The sequence below is a fragment of the Meles meles genome, chromosome 2 (assembly GCF_922984935.1).
Source record: "Meles meles chromosome 2, mMelMel3.1 paternal haplotype, whole genome shotgun sequence".
In the NCBI taxonomy this organism is placed as follows: domain Eukaryota; kingdom Metazoa; phylum Chordata; class Mammalia; order Carnivora; family Mustelidae; genus Meles; species Meles meles.
In genome coordinates, this window is record NC_060067.1 from 111,262,201 (window position 1) to 111,282,235 (window position 20,035).

Consider the following 20,035-nt stretch of genomic DNA (forward strand, 5'->3'; position numbering starts at 1 on the left):
CCTTAGACATTGGTCCATGGAAAACAAAATTCAATGACAAATAACATGTGGTTCTCAGAATCCATCACCTGTTTTCATCATTATAATTTTTAAACAAGATCCAGCTTATCTGCCTGGTTCATTTTCTCTTATAGAATGAGTTTTTTTTTAATAGGAAGTCCCACCATAATTACCTATTTAATTAGTTTCCTAGACAGATTCAAACATATCTATATACCAGTGGTGGCTGTAGCTGAGACTTTCTTAGACACCCTTGCTAATGTTCATTTACTGAACAAACATTGTTTGAATTCTTTCTGTGTGGTAGTACTACACATAGTAACTGAGAATAAAAAGAATAAAGCATGGTTCTTATTTTTGGGAATTTATACTCTATTCTCTTTTCTTCATTTTTCTAAACTCTCCTAATATGAGAGGTATACCTTGTATTTTTATTCTCTCAGTAGTACACTAGAACTTTAGTATGTTTATTTAGCTTAATGGGGTCTAACTTAATGTCTTTCTCATTATTCCAAACAAAACAGTCTATGAAATGTTCTGATTAGCTCTGTTCATCCTCTTGACATATGTTTTCGTTATTCAGTATTCTAATTTTATCCTTTTTTCTTTCAGTTTGGCTGGTTTGCTTATCTGTCTATCTTTCTGTCTGTCTGCCTCCTTGCCTGCCTACTTGCTCATCAGTTTTATTGAAGTTTAATAAATATAAGGCAAAAGTAACTTTTTTTAAAGGTATGTAGTTCTTTGATGATTGTTTTCCTTCCATTCCACTACACTTCTAACTAAATACTGCAGGCATATCTGGGACCCTATTTAACCTTATTGCTCTGATTTTGCTTGGCAGTTTTCCCCAACAGTCTCTTTTGTTTCTCCAGCCCTGTCCCATTCCCATTCTAATTCCTCGTTTTTAATGTTACTTTCTCTTTGAACTTTTTTATTTCCTGTGTTCTTCTATTCACACTTTCACTTTTGCTTTGAAATGTATCCATATAGGGGGCATTCTAGACTGCTTCATTTATGTCACCATTTCCATAATTTGTCTGCTCTTTGATTTTGCTGCCTTCACCTTACCTTTTACTTGGAGTTGTCTTGGTTCTCTGTGGTAGTTGACATTTTGTACCTTTTTATTTTTCATTTTTCTAAATCTTTTACTTACTGATTAAGTCAGAATGATTCTGGGATATTTGATATAGTATAAAAGTAGAGATACTTGGTTACTGTAAATGGAAAGATAAGTGTCTAGGTCTCTTTTTGGGAAAGACACAGACCAAAATGATATGTGACCCTTCTGATCTCCCAAATACAAATTTGTTATCCACAAAAGTATTTGAGGTTTTGAAAACAAGTTCATTTGTTGAATTTTGTGTGGAAAAAAAATGAGTGAAGTCAGCATTCACCATGAACTGAGATGTTAAATGGGTATTTAAATCATAGCAATGTCAAACAAGTTATTTGCAATTATATATATATGTATATATTTTTTTTAAGATTTTATTTTTATTTATTTGACAGAGTGATCACAAATAGGCAGAGAGGCAGGCAGAGAGAGAGGGGGAAGTAGGCTCCCTGCCGAGCAGAGAGCCTGATACGGGGCTTGATCTCAGGACCCTGAGATCATGACCTGAGCTGAAGGCAGAGGCTTAACCCACTGAGCCACCCAGGTGCCCCTGCAATTATATAACTTAAACATTTGTTTTTATGTTTTTCTTTTACCTGCTTTAAAAAAATGTTTATGTTCAATATAGTTCATTGGAAATGTTTAATATGAGTTTTTTTTTTTATTCTGTTTAAGAAGTAGAAGAAATAGAGTTCGTATAGCCTATTTAAAAATAATTCTTGTACCTGGGTGGCACAGTTGGTTAAGTGTCTGACTCTTGGTTTCAGAGCAGGTCATGATCGAGGGTCATTGAGACTGAGCCCCGCATCAGGCTCTGTGCTCAGTGAAGAGTTTGCTTGAGATTCTCTTTCCTTCTCCCTCTGCCCCTCCTCTCGTATTCTTTCTCTCTAAAATAAAGAAATAAATCTTAGAAAAAATTCTTGTAGTAATGATAGCTCTGTTATTGTGTACTTATGGGCCATGCATAGCATTAAATACTTTACCTATATTACTTACTTTAATCATTACAATCTTAATAATTGGTTGTTACTATTTCCAGTCAGGTGAAGAATACTCTGAAGTTTAGAGAAGTAAGGTGATTTGTGTAAGGTCCCACTACAGCTAGTAGGTAACAGTGCTAGGATTCACATCAGGCTGTCTGACTGTAAAGCTTGGGCTGTTAATCACTTTTATTTTCTTATTCTTTCTTGAGATTGTGTAAATTTCAGTGAAAATAAGCTTCTCTTTTATTTTTAAAGAACTTTATGTCCCTTTTTTGTTTTGTTTTATAAATAGTTGAAATATCAAGGGATTTGAAATTTTAAAAATGTTTTATGTTAAACAATACACAGGAAACTTCTGGGTAGCTTTTTATTTAAACTCCTAATATAAGTCCTATATCCTGTTTTTTTTCTGGAGTCATTATAAGTTTATTTTAATGCTCTGAATTAGAAAATGCATAACTAACCAACATAGATTAATACATTTTACAAAATTTAGTATATATTGGCCTAACACACCCAGCTGATCTTATTACTGCATACTTTTTAGGCAGACAGTGTTGGTATAAAACACTCTCTTTGCTTATATAAACAATTATATATTTGAAACTGAGAGCTCCTCAATTTTTCTGACTTTTCTAAAGGGAAAAGACACCTCATTATGAAAATATTAACATCAAGAAAGATCAACAACAAAATTATTGCTTAAATCTCCCACGATTTTATGAAGTAATAATATTACAGGAGGAAAAAAAGGTAAGTTGAAATGTAGCTATTTCATCTACTTTCTATATTTTAGGATCATTGACTCTTATCATTACAAGGTTAGAGTACTCTTAGATCTACTGTGCCTCTTAGCTAGCTAGTTGTTACCCAATGAATATTATTGAAGGAATTATACTTAAATCTCTATGAAGTAACCACCATCTCTGCTTGAATACCTCTTGTGATAAAGAACTCACTAGCTCTAAGGTTTATTGTTTCAATAGTGGACAATTCCGTTCCTTGCAATTTTCTTCTTAAACTGATCTAAATTTGCCTGCCTGCTGCCTACTTTTTCTCCATTTTCCCGTGACTTCTTTTCAATCTCTTTTTCAGTCTTTTTCTAGTAAGGATAAATGTTCCAAATATTTTTGACTATCTTATTATTTAAATTCATGATAATTTATTTTCTTTTGAAGTTATCTAGGGCTCTTCTTTGGTTCATGGGTCTCCTTTCTCTCTTTTTTTAATATGATACTATAACTAAGTGTAATATTCTTGGTGTATTCTGATTTGTACATAGTAGGATTTTCATCTTCCTTCTTCTGGATAGTGTATATTTATTAATAAAAAAACCCAAAATTTCAGTACTTTTTTTTATAGCTATGTTTCAGTTTACTTTTTTGGAACTTGTAGGCAAATAAAACCATAGACTTTTTTTTCCCCCTTTACTATATTACTATATTTAAACATAAAAACTTGAACAATGTAATATTATACAGCTATGAAAAGGATGCGATCTTGCCATTTGCAATAACATGGTTGGACTCAGGGTGAGTGAATTAAATGCTGAGTGAATTAAATGCTGAGTGAATTAAATCAGAGAAAGATAAATACCTTATGATTGTACTCATAGGTGAAATCTAAAAAACAGAACTTATGAATAGACAAGCAAAAAGCAAAATCAGACTTATAAATAAATAGAACAAATTGATGGTTACCAGAGGAAAGGGTTATGTGGGGGTTGGGAAAACTAAGTGAAGAGGAGTGGGAGATAAAGGCTTACAGTTATGTAATGAATAAATTAGGAGAATAAAAGGGACAGCATGGGGAGTATAGTTAATGATAATGTAATATATGGTAACAGACAGTAGCTATACTTGTGGAGAGCATAGCATAATGTATAGAGAAGTTGAATCACTATGTGTACATCTGAAACTAATACAACATTGTGTATTAACTATATTCAAGTAAATAAAAAACCTTGAGGATTATAGAATAAAAATTTTAAATTGGATCATTTAGAATAAGGATAAATGATTCTCAGCTGAAAAATCAATAACTATTTCAATAAGATTTTTCTTTGCATTTGATTTCCTTGGTCTTCCCCTGAATATCAATCAGCAATGAGAAATATTGTTTCTAGAAATTAAAAGACACAATAACATAATAACACAATATGATTGATTTTATAGAATTATAATTACAAATCTCAAACAGTGTAAAAAGAGTTAATGTAGAATCATGAGTCTGTAGTTTTATATTCTGTCTGTAGTTTTATAGTCTGTAGTCTGTATTATAGTCTGTAGTTTTATAGTCTGTAGTTTTCTATTCTTGTAATGTCCTTGTTTGGTATTAGGGTTATGCTGGCTTCATAGAATGAGTTAAGGAATATTCCTTCTGCTTCTATCCTCTGAGTTTGTAGAGAATTGATATAATGTGTTCTTTAAATGTTTGGTAAAATTTACTGGTGAACCCACTTGGGCTTGGTGCTTTCTTTTTCTGGAAGGTTATTAATTACTGATTCAATTTTTAAAATAGGTACAGGTGTATTTGGATCATCTGTTTTTTCTTGTGTGAGTTTGGGAAGATTGAGTCTTTCAAGGAATTGGTCCAATTTATCTGGCTTATCAAATGTATGGGCATAGAGTTCATAGTTTTCCTTTATTATTCTTTTATGTTTATGGGATCTGTAGTGATATCCCCTCCTTCACTCTGATATTAGTAATTGTGTCTTCTCTTTTTTTCTTATTTTACCAGCCTAGAGACTTATAGATTTGATCTTTTCAAAGACCCAACTTTTGGTTTCATTGATTTTCTCTATTTATTTCTCATATTCAATTTTTGGTTTCTGCTCCAATTCTACTCATTTTTCTTTTGACTACTTCTAATTTAATTTGGTCTTCTTTTTTATTTTCCAAAGGTGGAAACTTAGATTTTCATATGTGCTTTCATTGCTATAAATGATGTCAATTATATCTATTTTTGATTATGGTGTTATTGATTCCAACTATGTCTTTACTGATTTTACACCTGCTGCTCTGTCCATTTCTGAGAAAGGGTATTAAAGTCTTCAACTGTGATAGTGGATTAATTTATTTTTACTTGCAGTCCTATCAGTTTTGCCTCATATAGTGTTGCTTTGTTATTAGGAACATACATGTTAAGAATTATTATGTCTTCTTGGAGAACCGGCCTCTTTATCATTATATAATGATCTTCTTTAGCCCCGATAATCTCCTTGCTTTGAAGTCTGTACTGTCTAAAATTAATATATCTACTCCTGCTTTCTTTTGATTACTGTTAGCGTGGTATGTTTTTCTCCATTTACGTTTAACTTATATTTGTCTTTATATTTAAAGTGGGACTGTTATGGACAGCAAGACTGCTATACAAGTCTTATATAGTGGGTCTTACTTGTTGATCCACTCTGACAATCTTTTTTTTTAAAGATTTTATTTATTTATTTGTCAGAGAGAGCACAAGCTGGCAGAGTGGCAGGCAGAGGCAGAGAGAGAAGCAGGCTCCCTGCTGAGCAAGGAGCCTGGTGTGGGACTCCATCCCAGGACCCTGGGATCATGACCTGAGTCGAAGGCAACATCTTAACCGACTGAGCCACCCAGGTGTCCCTATCTCTGTCTTTTAATTGGTGAATTTAGACCATTGACATTCAAGGATTATCAATATAGTTGGATTAATATCTACCATATTTGTTACTGTTTTCTATTTAATGCCCCCCTTTTTTTGCTCCTATTGTTATCATGCATTCTTTTTCTGCCTTTTGTGTAGTTCTCAGCTGTTTTTGCCTTCTATTTTCTTTATTCATTAGAGCATTTAGGATGTTAATACTACTTGTTTTAAGTTCCCTATCTGATTATGGCACTCTCCCTGCCATGTGTGGCTCTGGTGCTTGGCCTGTTTCTTCTAATTTCTTGCTTTTTATTATTTGTTGTAATTTTCTCTTGGTAACCGGATGTCTTAGTCTGCTCAGGTTGCTATAACAAAATAGCATATTGGATGGGTTTTAAATAAGAGAATTTTATTCCTTACACCTCTGGGAGTCTGGGAAGTTCAAGATGAAGGTGCCAGCAGATTTAGTTCTATTGAGGACTCACTTTCTGTTTCATAGGTCATTTTTTTTCTGTGTCTTTACATGGTGGAAGGGGCAGGAAACTATCTTGGCTGCCTTTTTTTTTTTTTTTTTTTTAATAAATAAGCACACTAATCCCATTCATCAGAGCTCTGTGCTCATGAGTTAATCACTTTCCAAAGCTGTCACCTCCAAAAACCATCACATTAGGATTAGTTTAACATGAGTTTTGGAGCATAAAAACATTCAATCTATGTAACTTGACATGATGTGTTAGGTAAAGGAACTTTTGTAAATATGCCTTTAGTAATGTGGTGGTAAGGTATGGGGAAGGGGATGAATGCTATAGTTCTATGACTAGCTCTCAGTCTTTTTAGGGAGTCTGTGCCTCTGAACTGGTCTGTGAACTTCACAAGTGTTTCTCAGTTTTTTCTCTCTCTTAGCTGGGTCAGAATGGCTGGCTAGTGTGGGTTGGAGTTAGGTATTTCCTTTATCTTATATGGAAGGCTAAAGGTGACTGGAATTAGGCATTTCCCTTCCCTAGGTCTATTATATGCTGATAATGCTTTAGTAGGTTGGGCCCTATTATGTGCTGATAATGCTCTAGTAGGTTGGGTTAGTTTGATTTCCATGAGAGCTTGCTCTGGTATATTTCAAAAATGCTTCCATTCTCTCTTCCCCTGCCACATGCATGAAAGGGTCTTTCTCCACTATTTACTGTGAGAACCTAGTTGAGCTTCTGGAAGTAAATTAGAATTATGGGGTCCTCCCCTATGATGCGGCCCTTGGAGTTTTAACTCAGCCTTTAACTCTCAGAAGAATGGAGCCTCCAGCAGTTCTTCAATTATAGTTTTGGTATTCCTATACTGGCATTGTTTTCCACAGTGTTTTCTACCTTTAAATCTCTTCTATGTTAAGCTGTGACACTCTGTATTCGCTAGTCTGTTTCTCCAATCTTTGGGCAGTGGTTTGTCTTGTATTTTTTGCTCTCTCGTGGATCTAAAAAGAGTTTGATTTACGTTCTATTCAGGTTTCTACTTGCTGTTAGGGAGGAGTGGCAATATCCAAGTTCCTTATGTGTGGAACTTGAAACTGGAATTTAGGAAGTTATTATTATTATTATTATTTTAAAGATTTTATTTATTTATTTGACAGACAGAGATCACAAGTAGGCAGAGAGGCAGGCAGAGAGAGAGGAGGAAGCAGGCTCCCCACGGAGCAGAGAGCCCGATGCGGGGCTCGATCCTAGGACCCTGAGATCATGACCTGAGCTGAAGGCAGCGGCTTAATCCACTGAGCCACCCAGGCGCCCCGGAAGTTATTATTATTTTTTAACCAGAACATTTATTATGTGACTAATCATTGAAATCCTTAAGATGAACTGGATGGTGCAACAGCTGCCTTCTTGAGTGCAGGTGCTGTTTCTTCACAAAATCCATGCCTGCATCTGTGGTATACAATTTTTAGGGGCCTCATTTGACCAGTCTGAGTGGTATTTCATCGTTTAGCCTTGGCACTCCAGTTATTTTCTCTCTTCTGTTTGGCAGGGTAGCCATATTTGCCACAGGTCAACTTTTGACATGAAGATGTGGTAGGGCTGAGGGCCATAGTAGTGGCACAACGTGTGCTTCTTATTTTGATGCTTTCCAAAGGGTGATGTCCCCTTTGTTATCTTTTTTCTATGATTGAGACCAAAGAATGGAAATGAATCTTTTAAACGTAAAGTATTTTCTGGATTCACATCAACAAAATGGTGAACTAGGAGTCCCAACACTCATTTCCCCCCATTAAAAAAAATAATAAATTATAAACACCTACATACTGAAGAAAATAGCTCTGGGAGAGCTTAGAGTACAATTAAGAAGCTACAGAAACCTTTCGGAGCTTAAAACTCAAGATGGTCACATAGAAAAGTTTAAGAGGCATTTTACCTTCTTCACACCATTCAGTCCATCAGAGTTTGATGCCAAGAAAGATCCCAATGTGTAATTTCCCCGCATGCATGAAAGGAGAGGAGGAAGACAATAACAGCCCTTGTCACCACTCTGGACATCTGAAACTTATGCTACTGAGGATACCTGCGGCCTTCACTGATGCTTAACCCAGCAGATGGAGCTGCCTGGAGTCCATACCACTGTGCCTACCCCTGGAGAAGGAGCATAACAATTCCTACATTCTTCTGGGGCTGCAGCTGCCATCATAATAACCGTGTACATACCTGTGACCCTGGCTCTGTGGCAGCTATATGTGTACCCATTTTAGACACCAGCACCAACACTGCAGCAAGTATCCTCCTGTACTGGAGCAAGCCCCAGGAGGATACTTTGGCCATGACTTCCTCCTGTGGGGAAAAAGAAAACAGGAACTGCTGCAGATTTTGACACTGAAGAGCCAGTAGCCCTTGTTGCTGCTGTAGAACCTACACCCTTGGTCTGCCACAGAATCTTGTAGTTTTTTTTATGATGTTGACCTCATGTATATGAGCTTCATAGAGTGTATATTGCTGCATCTTTCCTGAAGCCAGAACCTTCTCTGTGGTTCCCTCTCCCTTCGGAGCTAGACACTGTTCTACTCAGCTAGTGTCCTGACAACCACCGATAGTTCTTTCCCCACTGGAGGAGGTCCATAAAATCTGGAAGAGATGACTGCTTTTTCAAATGTGCAGACATCAGTGCAAGGCTATAAGAAACACAAAAAGTCAAGGAAACATGACTCCACCAAAAGAGCATAATAATTGTTTAGTAACTGGCTCCAAAGAAAGGGAGATCGGTCAGTAAATTCAAATTATTATTATTATTTTTTAAGATTTTATTTATTTATTTAACAGAGAGGGAGATAGCGAGGGAGGGAACACAAGCAGGAGGAATGGGAGAGGCAGAAACAGGCTCTCTGCTGAGCAGGGAGCCCAATATGGGGCTCCATCCCAGGATCCTGGGATCATGACCTGAGCCAAAGGCAGATGCCTAACAACTGAGCCACCCAGGCACCAAAATTATTGTTTTAAGGAAGCTCGTTGAGGTATAAGAGAACAAAGTTAGACAACTTAATGAAATTAAAATAACAATAGTTGAATAAGATGTGAGTTTAACAGAGATAGAAATCACAAAAAAAGACCTAACAAATTCTAGAGTTGAGGAATACAATGAATGAAAAGAAAAATGCAATAGAGTGCTTCAATAGTAGCCTCACTCAAGTAGAAGAAAGAATCTGTCAACTGAGAAAAAGTTCATTTGAAATAATCCAGTCAGAGGAGAAAAAAGATAAAAGAATGAAAAAGAGTGAGGAAATCTTACACGATTTATAGGACATCATGGAGAATCAATGTGTGCACTTTGGGAGTCTCAGAAGGAGAAGAGAGAGAAAGAAACAGAAAGAAATAATGGCTGAAAACTTCCCAAATCTTTGTAGGGAAGTGGTCATCAATATTCATGAAGCTCAAAGGTCCTGATATAGGCTCAGTCCAATGATTACACTGACATATTATAGTTAAATTGTTAAGAGTTAATGACAAAGAGAATTTTTAATGCAGTAAGAGAAAAGTGATTCATCACATATAAGACTTTCCCTCCCCAAACTATTCCCCAGGAGTGTAAGTCGATTTCTCAGTAGAAACTTTGTGCCCAGTAGAGGGTGGGAAGATATATTTAGAGTACTGAAAGAAAAAAAAAAAACCACACTGCCAAAAAAAAACCCCAAAAAACAAACAAAAAAAAACCCCACAAAACAGAACAAAAAACACACTGCCAAATAAGAATACTGTACTCAGAAATATCATTCCTTAAAAATGGAGAGAGAATGTCTTTCACAGAAAAACAATAACTGAGAATTTGTTACTCTTAGACCTGCATTACAAGATATACTTAAGGGATTTCTCCAAATTGGAATGAAAACATGCTAAACAGCAGTATGAAATCTCATATGTCATATGTAATGGAAAAAAAGAAACAAAGGTTAGTGTAATAGTAAAGATGATTTGTTAATTGCTTTAACTTAACGTGAAAGTCAACAGGTAAAAATATTTTTACACAATATAAAAAGAAACAAACTGTCTACAAGAGCACAAACTGTACGTATATGTGGAGATAATAAAAGATTAGTGTTTTTTTATACGTGGTTGAAATTGTTACCAAAATAAAATGGAAGGTCATAGTTACAAGATGTTTTTGCAACTCTTGAGCTAATCATGGAAAAAAGAAAAACTGTAATAGGCACACAAAAGATAAAGGGGAAAAAAAACCAAAAAAATCACTTCAAAAAATTTTCAAGTAACAAAGTAACACAAGAGAAGAGAAAAACAAAACAATTATAAAAACAAAGAAAACAATTTTTAAAAATAGAAACAGTAAAATTCTCACTTAACAGTAATTACCTTAAATGTAAATACATTAAATTTGCCAATCAAAAGGCTTATAGTGCCTGAATATATTGGAAAAAAAAAACAACCACCAAGATCCAGCTATATTCTGTCTATAAGAAACACACTTTAGTATTAAAGACACACATAGGCCAAAAGTGAAGGGATGAAAAAAAGATGTTTCATGCAGATGATGATCAAAAGAAAGGAGGATTGGCTATATGTATGTCAGAAAAAATGAAATTTAAGTTTAAAACTTTCTCTTAAGGTCAATACATAATGATCAAAGCATCACTTCAACAGAAAGATAGAACAATTATAAATGTGCTCAATACCAGTATACCTAAATATATAAAACAAATATTGGCAGAATACCAGTATACCTAAATATATAAAACAAATATTGACAGATTTAAGGCAGAAATCAACAGAAATACAAAATAGTACGGGTCTGTAATACTCCACTTTCAATGATGGATAGAGCATCCAGACAGAAAATCAATACAAAAATAGCTGACTTGAACAACATTGTAGACCAAATGGATCTAACTGACCTCTGCAGAAATTTCTACCCAAGATCAGAATACATATTCTACTCAAAGGCATACTGATTATTCCAGATAGATCTCATGAAAGGTCATGAAACAAGTCTTAACACATTTAAGAACATCAAAATCACTCCAAGTATCTTTTCTGACCAAAATGGAATAAAAATAAAAACAATAGCAAGAAAATGGGAAAATTTACAAATGTGTGGAAACTAAATAATTCTGTTTCAAGAAACTTTGGGTCAAACAAATGTCTATCAATAGATGAAAGAGAAGAGGTGCACATACACACACACACACACACACATACACAAATATTACTAAGCCATAAAAAAGAATGAAATCTTGCCATTTGCAACAACAACAGATGGACCTAGAGAGTTAAATTCTAAGTGAAAGTAATCAGTCAGAGAAAGACAAATACCATATGATTTCATTCATATGTGAAATTTAAGAAACAAGTAATAATAATAAAAAGAAACAAAAACATAGACTCTTACAGAGAACAAACTGGTGGTTTCCCAGAGGGGAGGTTGGTGGGGGGATGGGTGAAATAGGTAAAAAAGGATTAAGAGTATACTTGGTGAGTGCTGAGAAATGTGTGGAATTGTTGAATTACATCATACACCTGAAAGTAATATAACACTGTATGTTAATTATACTTAAATGAAAAAAGTCCTTTAAAAAATGAGAAAGAAACAAGGGAAAATATCATTGGGTCAAAGAGAAAATAAAAAAGAAGTTTAAAAAGTATTTCAAAATAAAAACAACGTATCAAATCTATGGACTGCAGCAAAAGCTAAGAGGGAAGTTTTATGAATTATGCTTACATTAAAACAGAAGAAAGATATCAAACTAACTTTATATCACAAGGAACTAAAAAAACAAGAACAAACCAAACCCAAATTAGCCAAAGGAAGGAAATGATAAAAATTAGAGCAGATTTAAGTCAAATGGAGAATAACAAAAAAGAATGAAGCTTTTGAATTGGTGTTTTAAAAGATAAAATTGACAAACTATTAGACTAAGAAAAAGAGAGAAAAGACTCATAAAATCAGATGAAAGAGTAAACATTTCAATGGATGCCTCAGGAGGAAAAAACAAGGTTTTAAGGGATGGTTAGGAAAAACTATATACCAACAAACTGGACAGCCTGCAAGAAATGAATAAATTCCTGGAAACAAGCAACCTAGCAAAACTGAATCAGGAAGAAATAGAAAGTCTGAACAGACCAATAACAAGGAACTAACCCAGTAATAAAAAATCTCCCAACAAAGAAAAGCCCAGGACCTAATATCTTCAAGGATGAATTTTAGCAAACATTCAAAGAAGTATTAATAACAATCCTTAAATTCTTCTAGAAAGTAGAAGAGGGAATGCTTCCAAACTCATTTTATGAGGCTAGCATCACCCTGACACCATAACCAGGCAGACACTCCAAGAAAATTATAAGCCAATATTCCTGAATAACATTGTAAAAATCCTTAATAAAATGTTAACTATTAAATAAAAAATTTAACAGTGCATTTTTAAAATTAACATGTATTATTTGCTTCACGATCTGTGAATTGTCAGTCTTACACAATTACACAGGTCTGTGAATCATCAGTCTTATACAATTCACAACACTCACCATAGCACATACTCTCCTCAATGTCCATAACCCAGCGACCCCCACCCCCACCCCCACCACAGCAACCCTCAGTTTGTTTCCTGAGATTAAGAGTCTCTTACAGTTTTTCTTCTTCCTCAGTTCCATCTTGTTTCACTTTTTCCCTCCCTGCCCCCCATAACCCCCCACTTGCCTCAAATTCCTCATATCAGAGAGATCATATGATAATTGTCTTTCTCTGATTGACTTATTTCGCTTAGCATAACATCGTCTAGTTCCAGCTATGTCATTGGAAATGGCAAGATTTTTTTGATGGCTGCATAGTATTCATGTGTGTGTGTGTGTGTGTGTGTGTGTGTACCACATCTTCTTTTTAACTCTGCATTTAAAGAATCATACACCATGCCAAGTGTGATTTATTCCAGGGATGCAAGAGTGGGTCTAACTGTATGTAGTTTGCCTATTTTTCCTTTAAAAACCAACTCTGTGAAAACAATTTTGATAAAGTAAGAATATTGATAATATTTATGAGAGTCAATAATATGAACATATTGATATTTTCTTCATAGTTACTATAATATAAAATTAATAAATGTTTTGTTCAAAATGATTATTTCCCAAGATTTTCCCATGAGACTATCCTGACCTACATAATAATAAAAGAATAAGAATAATTTTTCATTTCTTTTCCCTATAAATAGTAAAAGGAATAACAACTTAAGATGAATGGTTTTAAAATAGAATCTTAATTGTACATGGCATTTCTCAATGCTTTTTTGTCTCTTCAAATATTTGCTTCTAATATGTAGAAATTTTTAATTTACATTTTGAGGTAACAAAAGAGATGGACTTTCCCCCATTTTTAAGAATCTAGCTTTTTTGTCTTACATAATGGTAAATTATAATTTCTTAATGATTATTAGACTGGATTCGGAAAATAATGTTTTGTAGTGCCTCTCCCACACCCTAAGAGCAGTTGCAAGAAGTTTGACTTGGGAAAGTTGGTAAATTTAGTGTGGGATAGGCTATCTTCATTCCATTTTTTGTTTCTATGGTTTTATTCCGCTGATGCACTGGCTCCTAAAATAGATGATACATAAAGATTACTTATAGGTAGTGATTCCTTAAAACTCTCTAAATTGCTCTTTACTTATATGGAGCCCATTGCTGCTTCTCTTGTTTCCCCTGATCTCACTCAGATTTCTGGCTTGTATTTACACATTCCTACTTTTTTTTGGTGTATTAGACTTTGGCTTCCCTGTATGGTTTTTATGTTTTCACATTTTTACAAAATTCTTCCTCTGAACCCTCTAGGTCTGGCTTAACAGGAAATTAACACGTACCAGAAGAGAGGGTGTAATTTTGTCAGATTTGTTTCTCAACATGTACTTTTTTTTCTTGTCATTTAGAGTTTATTTTGAAATGCATTTCTTTTGAATTTAGGAGTTTATTTTTAAAAAACAGCTCTTTTGAGATACAATTCACATATCTTAATTCATCCATTTAAAGTACATAATTGAATGGTTTAGAGCATTCACAGAGTTGTGCAACCATCACCACAATCAATTTTAGAGTATTTAACTCACCCCAAATAGCAGTTACTCTTATTGTAATCTAGTCCTCCCAATTGTAGGCAATCATTAATCTATTTCTGTCTCTTAGACTTGCCTATCTAGACATTTGATGTAAATGGAATCATGCAATATTTGTCCTTTTGTGATTGGCTTCTGTTACTTGGCATAATATTTTCCATGATATAGCATGTATCAATAATTCATTTTTTATAGCTCAACATTCTATTACATGGATATACCACATTTTATTTATCCATTTTATCAGTTGATGGACATTTGGGTCAGTTATACTTCGTGGTTAAGAATAAAAATAAGTTTAATACTATGCTAAACAAAAGCATAAGAATGAGCATAAAAATATCTGCTATGAACATTCATATGTAAGTCTTTGTATGGGTATGCTTTCATTTCTCAGGAGTGTATACCTGAGAGTGGAATTGTAGGATAATATCATAGTTCTTATGTTTTAACTTTTTGTAGAACTATTTACAAGCAGCCACACTATTTTACATTGGTGTAAAATTGAAGGTTCAATTTCTCCACATCTTTGCAATGCTTGCTCTTGTTTATCTTTCTAATTGTAGCCATCCTAGCTGGTGAGAAGTGGTATATCATTGTGGTTTTGCTTTGCATTTCCCTAAAGACTATTGACGTTGACTATCTTTTCATATACTCGTTGGCCATTTGTATATTTTCTTCAGAGAAATGTCTAGGTAGAATCTTTGCCCTTTTAAAAATGGATTATCCTTTTTATTATTGACTTATAAGAGTTCTGCAAATTTGCTTTTTTTTTTGATTTATGGTTAATTTTATTAACATTTCTTATATATGGAATCTTTAAAAAAATGCTTATCTTATATACCCAATTGAACCATTGTTTCTAAAGGATAGGAATCTTTCATTCTGCTTATTTTTTGATATACCTATAGTTAGTGGAGTGAGTTTAATATTTATTAATGCTTTTTGAATAAATTGATTATAGATCTGAAAAATGGGCAGTTTTATTTTAAAATTTGAATTTAGAGAAAGAATTCTTAGGTTTTTTTTTTTTTCCTCACATTTATCCTACTGCCTTAGAAGAATGTTTTAAGCAGGAAAATAAATAAGTACTCTAGTGTCTTTGGATTTAAGCATTTTCTGATGACAACAAAATATAATATGAAGATAATATTTTAATGAACAATTTAAAGTTTTAAAAAATTTATCATATTCTTGAGATCTGTCTAATTCTGTTGTATATGTAGTGTTGTTTCAGTACATCTTTTAAATGTATTGTGGTGCTCTACTGAGAACTTCTGTTAAAGAAGCACAAACTAACTTTTATTTAACCTCAGTATTTTCCACAGGAATTTTTCTTGCTTTGGCAATGAAATTCTTTTTAGTACTTTCCTTAACATTAATGAAGTCCTTAATATGCAAAGACATTTAACAGTAGTTTCTGTTGAAGTTCTTTGATTTGGTAATGCAAAATTTATGGAGTTACTATATAATAGCTTCTTATCAGTTAAAAAACGGAGTAAAATTTCACTAGGTGGCGCCAGTATTTTGGATTTTTATGGACATAAACAACTAATTATTTCCCATATTCATTATAACAAATGTTAAAAAATTATGTGGCAAGATATGAAAATTTGCCTTGCTCTGAGCAAACCTAAATTGGAAATTTTAATTTTTGTAAGTTCTGCTAAATGGAAATAACTTAGCAGTAGGTATATTAAAATATATTTGAATTCTGGTTGCAAAATAAGTTATAGAGCCGTTATTTCTCTTCATTTATTTATATAAATTTATGAAAACTGTTAGAATTTTAGTTACATTTTAAAGGTACAACTTAGAAACTAGATTTTCCCCGGATTAGTAGATTTCCTAAAAATAATTTATTAATTGTAAGTAGATTGCAAGTAGTTCTAGCACTGGAGTAGAAAGGTGTAGTTTCAAGTAAGTAAAAGTATGCTTGTAAATATTAATAAGAAGGACATAAGAAGTAGAAGTAATATATAGCTTTTTGTGATTATTTTTTGAAGCCTGTCAATATATTATTACTAATGGTTTTCTCTTATGGGTGGATTGTTCCCTTATTTATGATGCAAAAATTTTACCTTTTCACTTATTATTGCTAGTCTTTAATATTTATTAAATTACCTGATTGGTTGCCATTAAAACAAGTACTTGGCAATTTATTGCAGTCAGTGGTGGCCTCAAAAAACTCAAGTTTGAGGATAAACAAAGATTTAGGAAGACTTGCACACAATTAAATGTGTTTTTCTTCCCTAAACACAAATTAGTTGTGTGTGTAATGGATCCTGTACCTAAAAGTTGGAATGCTCACTTTTTAAAATTTTCTTTTTTTTTCACTTTTTTTTATTTTCTAAGGAAACTTTCCACATTTTAAAATTATGAGTTTCAGAGAGAAAAGAAAATGTGTCAAAATGGGAGGAAAGGGTTGAATTATTAAAAGACTAATAGACAAAATTATGTGTGAGAAAAGGAGTAAGGTAGAGGTTTGGAAACATTTATTTATTGCTCAGTGATTATCTTTAGAAGAGCATTTGATATTTCCAAGTCTAATTGTAAAATGGTTTGTACTGTTATTAATGACTTTTATATATTGCAGTCATACGCATTTGTGGTAAAATTTTAAGAACTGTATAAAATAAAAAACATTCTTCGATTTATTGTTGATTTAGTGGTGAAAAGTTCAGGCTTTAGAATCACACTGCAGTTTTTTGCTCCATCATATAGTAGTTGTGTGACCTTGGACAAGTTATTTTGCCACTTTAAGCTTAAATATTTTTTCTTCTAGATTTCCAAAATATGAATAATATCTATAAAAAGTTTATTATTAGAATTCAATGAGGTATAATTATATATACACATACATATAGCTTAACATGGTATCTGACATTGGTTAACACTCAGTAAGTGATACATGTTACTATTGTTCATTTAATGGATATTTATTGAATACTTACTCCCTGTTGTGGATAGAAAGATGACAAATACTATAGAGGTTTTTTTCCTTGTTTTTTTTTTTTTTAAGATTTTATTTATTTATTTGACAGAGAGAGGGATCACAAGTAGGCAAGAGAGGCAGGCAGAGAGGGCGGGATGCTGGCAAGCAGAGTGGGCCCGATGTGGGGCTTGATTCCAGCATCCTGAGATCATGATCTGAGCCGAAGGCAGAGGCTTAACCCACTGAGCCACCCAGGTGCCCCTCTACAGAGGTTTTTAAGGAGTTCACACTTTGATGGAAAATACAAATATGTAAAAATTACACAATAATGTTTGAATCAGGTACAGTGGACTTCAGAAGAGAAATTCATTGTTTCTTCTTAGAGGATGGCAAAAGTCAGGAAAGGATTTCAAATTGTGTTTTGAAGGTTGAGTAGTTACTTGGATGGAATAGAACATTGTAGGCAAAGAGAATGTGCAAAGCCATGAAAATTTGAGGAAAGCAGTTTTTATTTTTATCTGTAGGTGATGATGAACAAACAAATATTTTAATCAGGAAACAGCTTTGTGATTTTAGAAAAATAGGACAGTTAGCTACGATTCAAATGTATGGGTTGTGGGGAAAGGGAGAGAAGGAGAAGTCATAAGTGATGCATAGTGATTCACATAGTGGATGCCTGTTTTAAGATAGTGAAATGAGCCTAGAAATGAGGGGAAAATGACAAATATTTTTATGTTAACATTGATTTTTTCTGGTGATTAGTTTGATGTTGGAGGATGAATGGGAAGAAAGTACTGAGGATGACTGCTGGATTTCTTATTTTGAGTACTATATGAATAGTAGAAAGAGTTGGAGAGAATATAGAAAACATGCCACAGTGTGTGCATGTGCACACATGTTTGTCATGTGTATTACTGGGAAATCAGATTATTTTAAGTATTTGTTATATAGGTGGAAATGTCATGAAGGTAATCAGAAAATTGAGAAAAATCTGAACTAAAGATTTAGCAGTTAGTCTTTGGTTTAAGTTACATAATCCATAAGGGGTGAGGACTGAACCTGAAGATTGACAACATGTAATGAATAAGTAAGTGGAGGAAGGGGACTCTAAGAAACAAAGATGGAGAATTAAAAATGATTAATAGGTCATCAGAGAGGGAGAAAAACAATGAGAGACTCTTAACTATAAGAAACAAACATGGTTGAAGGGAGGAGTCAAGATGGTGGAGAAGTAGCAGGCTGAGACTACATCAGGTAGCAGGAGATCAGCTAGATCGTTTATCTAAACATTGCAAACACCTAAAAATCCAACAGGAGATCGAAGAAAAGAAGAACAGCAATTCTAGAAACAGAAAATCAACCACTTTCTGAAAGGTAGGACGGGTGGAGAAGTGAATCCAAAACGACGAGAAGATAGACCGCAGGGGGAGGGGCCAGATCCCGGCAAGAGGCAGAGCAACGGAGCACAAAATCAGGACTTTTAAAAGTCTGTTCCACTGAGGGACATTGCTCCAGAGGCTAAACCGGGGTGAAGCCCACGCGGGGTCAGCGTGGCTCCAGATCCCGCGGGGTCACAGAAGGATCGGGGGTGTCGGAGTGTCACAGAGTTGCAGGTATTAGAACGGGGAAGCCAACTACAGAGACAGAGCCAAGGACTGAGCTCTCAGCTCGGGGTTACCTTGAACCGGTCGAAGGCTGGGTGAGCTCAGAGCGTGGCTGAAGGCCGGGGATACGGGAGTAATTGGGTGCTGTTCTCTGGGGGTGCACTGGGGAGCAGGGCCCCGGGCTCTCGGCTCCTCTGGGCCGGAGACTGGGAGGCCACCATTTCCATTCCCATCCTCTGGAACTCTACGGAAGGCGTTTAGGGAACAAAAGCTCCCCAAAGTGAACCTGAGTGTATTACTTAGTCTGGCCCCCGGTAAGGACGGTGCAATTCTGCCTCGGGCAAAGACACTTGAGAGTCACTACAACAGGCCCCTCCCCCAGAAGATCAACAAAATATCCAGCCAGGACGAAGTTCATCTACCAAGGAAAGCAGGTTCAATACCGAGGACAGCAGCGGAATTCCAGAGGAGGAGAAACAAAGCACGGAACTCATGGCTTTCTCCCCATGATTCTTTATTCTTGCGGTTAATTTAATTTTTTTTTCAATTTTTTTTCTTTCTTTTTTCTTCTTCTGCTAAATTTCTTTAAACTTTCACCCTTTTCTTTTTTAACGTTTTTTGACTAGTTTATCTAATATATATATATATTTTTCTTTCTTTTTTATATTTTTTCTTTTTTTTTCTTTTTTCTTTTTTTTTCTGAACCTCTTTTTATCCCCTCTCTCCCCCCCAAGATTTGGGGTCTCTTCTGATTTGGTTAAAGCGCATTTTTCTGGGGTCTTTGCCACTCTTTTAGTATTTTACTTGCTCCTTCATATACTCTTATCTGGACAAAATGACAAGGCGGAAAAATTCACCATAAAAAAAAGAACAAGAGGCAGTCTCGAAGGCTAGGGACCTAATCAATACAGACATTGGTAATATGTCAGATCTAGAGTTCAGAATGACGATTCTGAAGGTTCTAGCTGGGCTCGAAAAAGGCATGGAAGATATTGGAGAAACCCTCTCTGGAGAGATAAAAGCCCTTTCTGGAGAAATAAAAGAACTAAAATCTAACCAAGTTGAAATCAAAAAAGCTACTAATGAGATACAATAAAAAATGGAGGCTCTCACTGCTAGGATCAATGAGGCAGAAGAAAGAATTAGTGATATAGAAGACCAAATGACAGAGAATAAAGAAGCTGAGCAAAAGAGGGACAAACAGCTACTGGACCACGAGGGGAG

At 34.5% G+C, this 20,035-nt stretch overlaps 1 protein-coding gene across 1 annotated transcript in view; it reads left to right on the forward strand.

Moving 5' to 3' along the window:
- STPG2 (sperm tail PG-rich repeat containing 2) overlaps positions 1–20,035 on the forward strand; it is a 638,369-nt gene that overhangs the window by 46,639 nt on the left and 571,695 nt on the right. Inside the window, exon 6 of the mRNA XM_045997411.1 lies at positions 2,739–2,850. Coding sequence (XP_045853367.1) covers positions 2,739–2,850 — 112 coding nt within the window. The remainder of the gene's footprint in view (positions 1–2,738; positions 2,851–20,035) is intronic.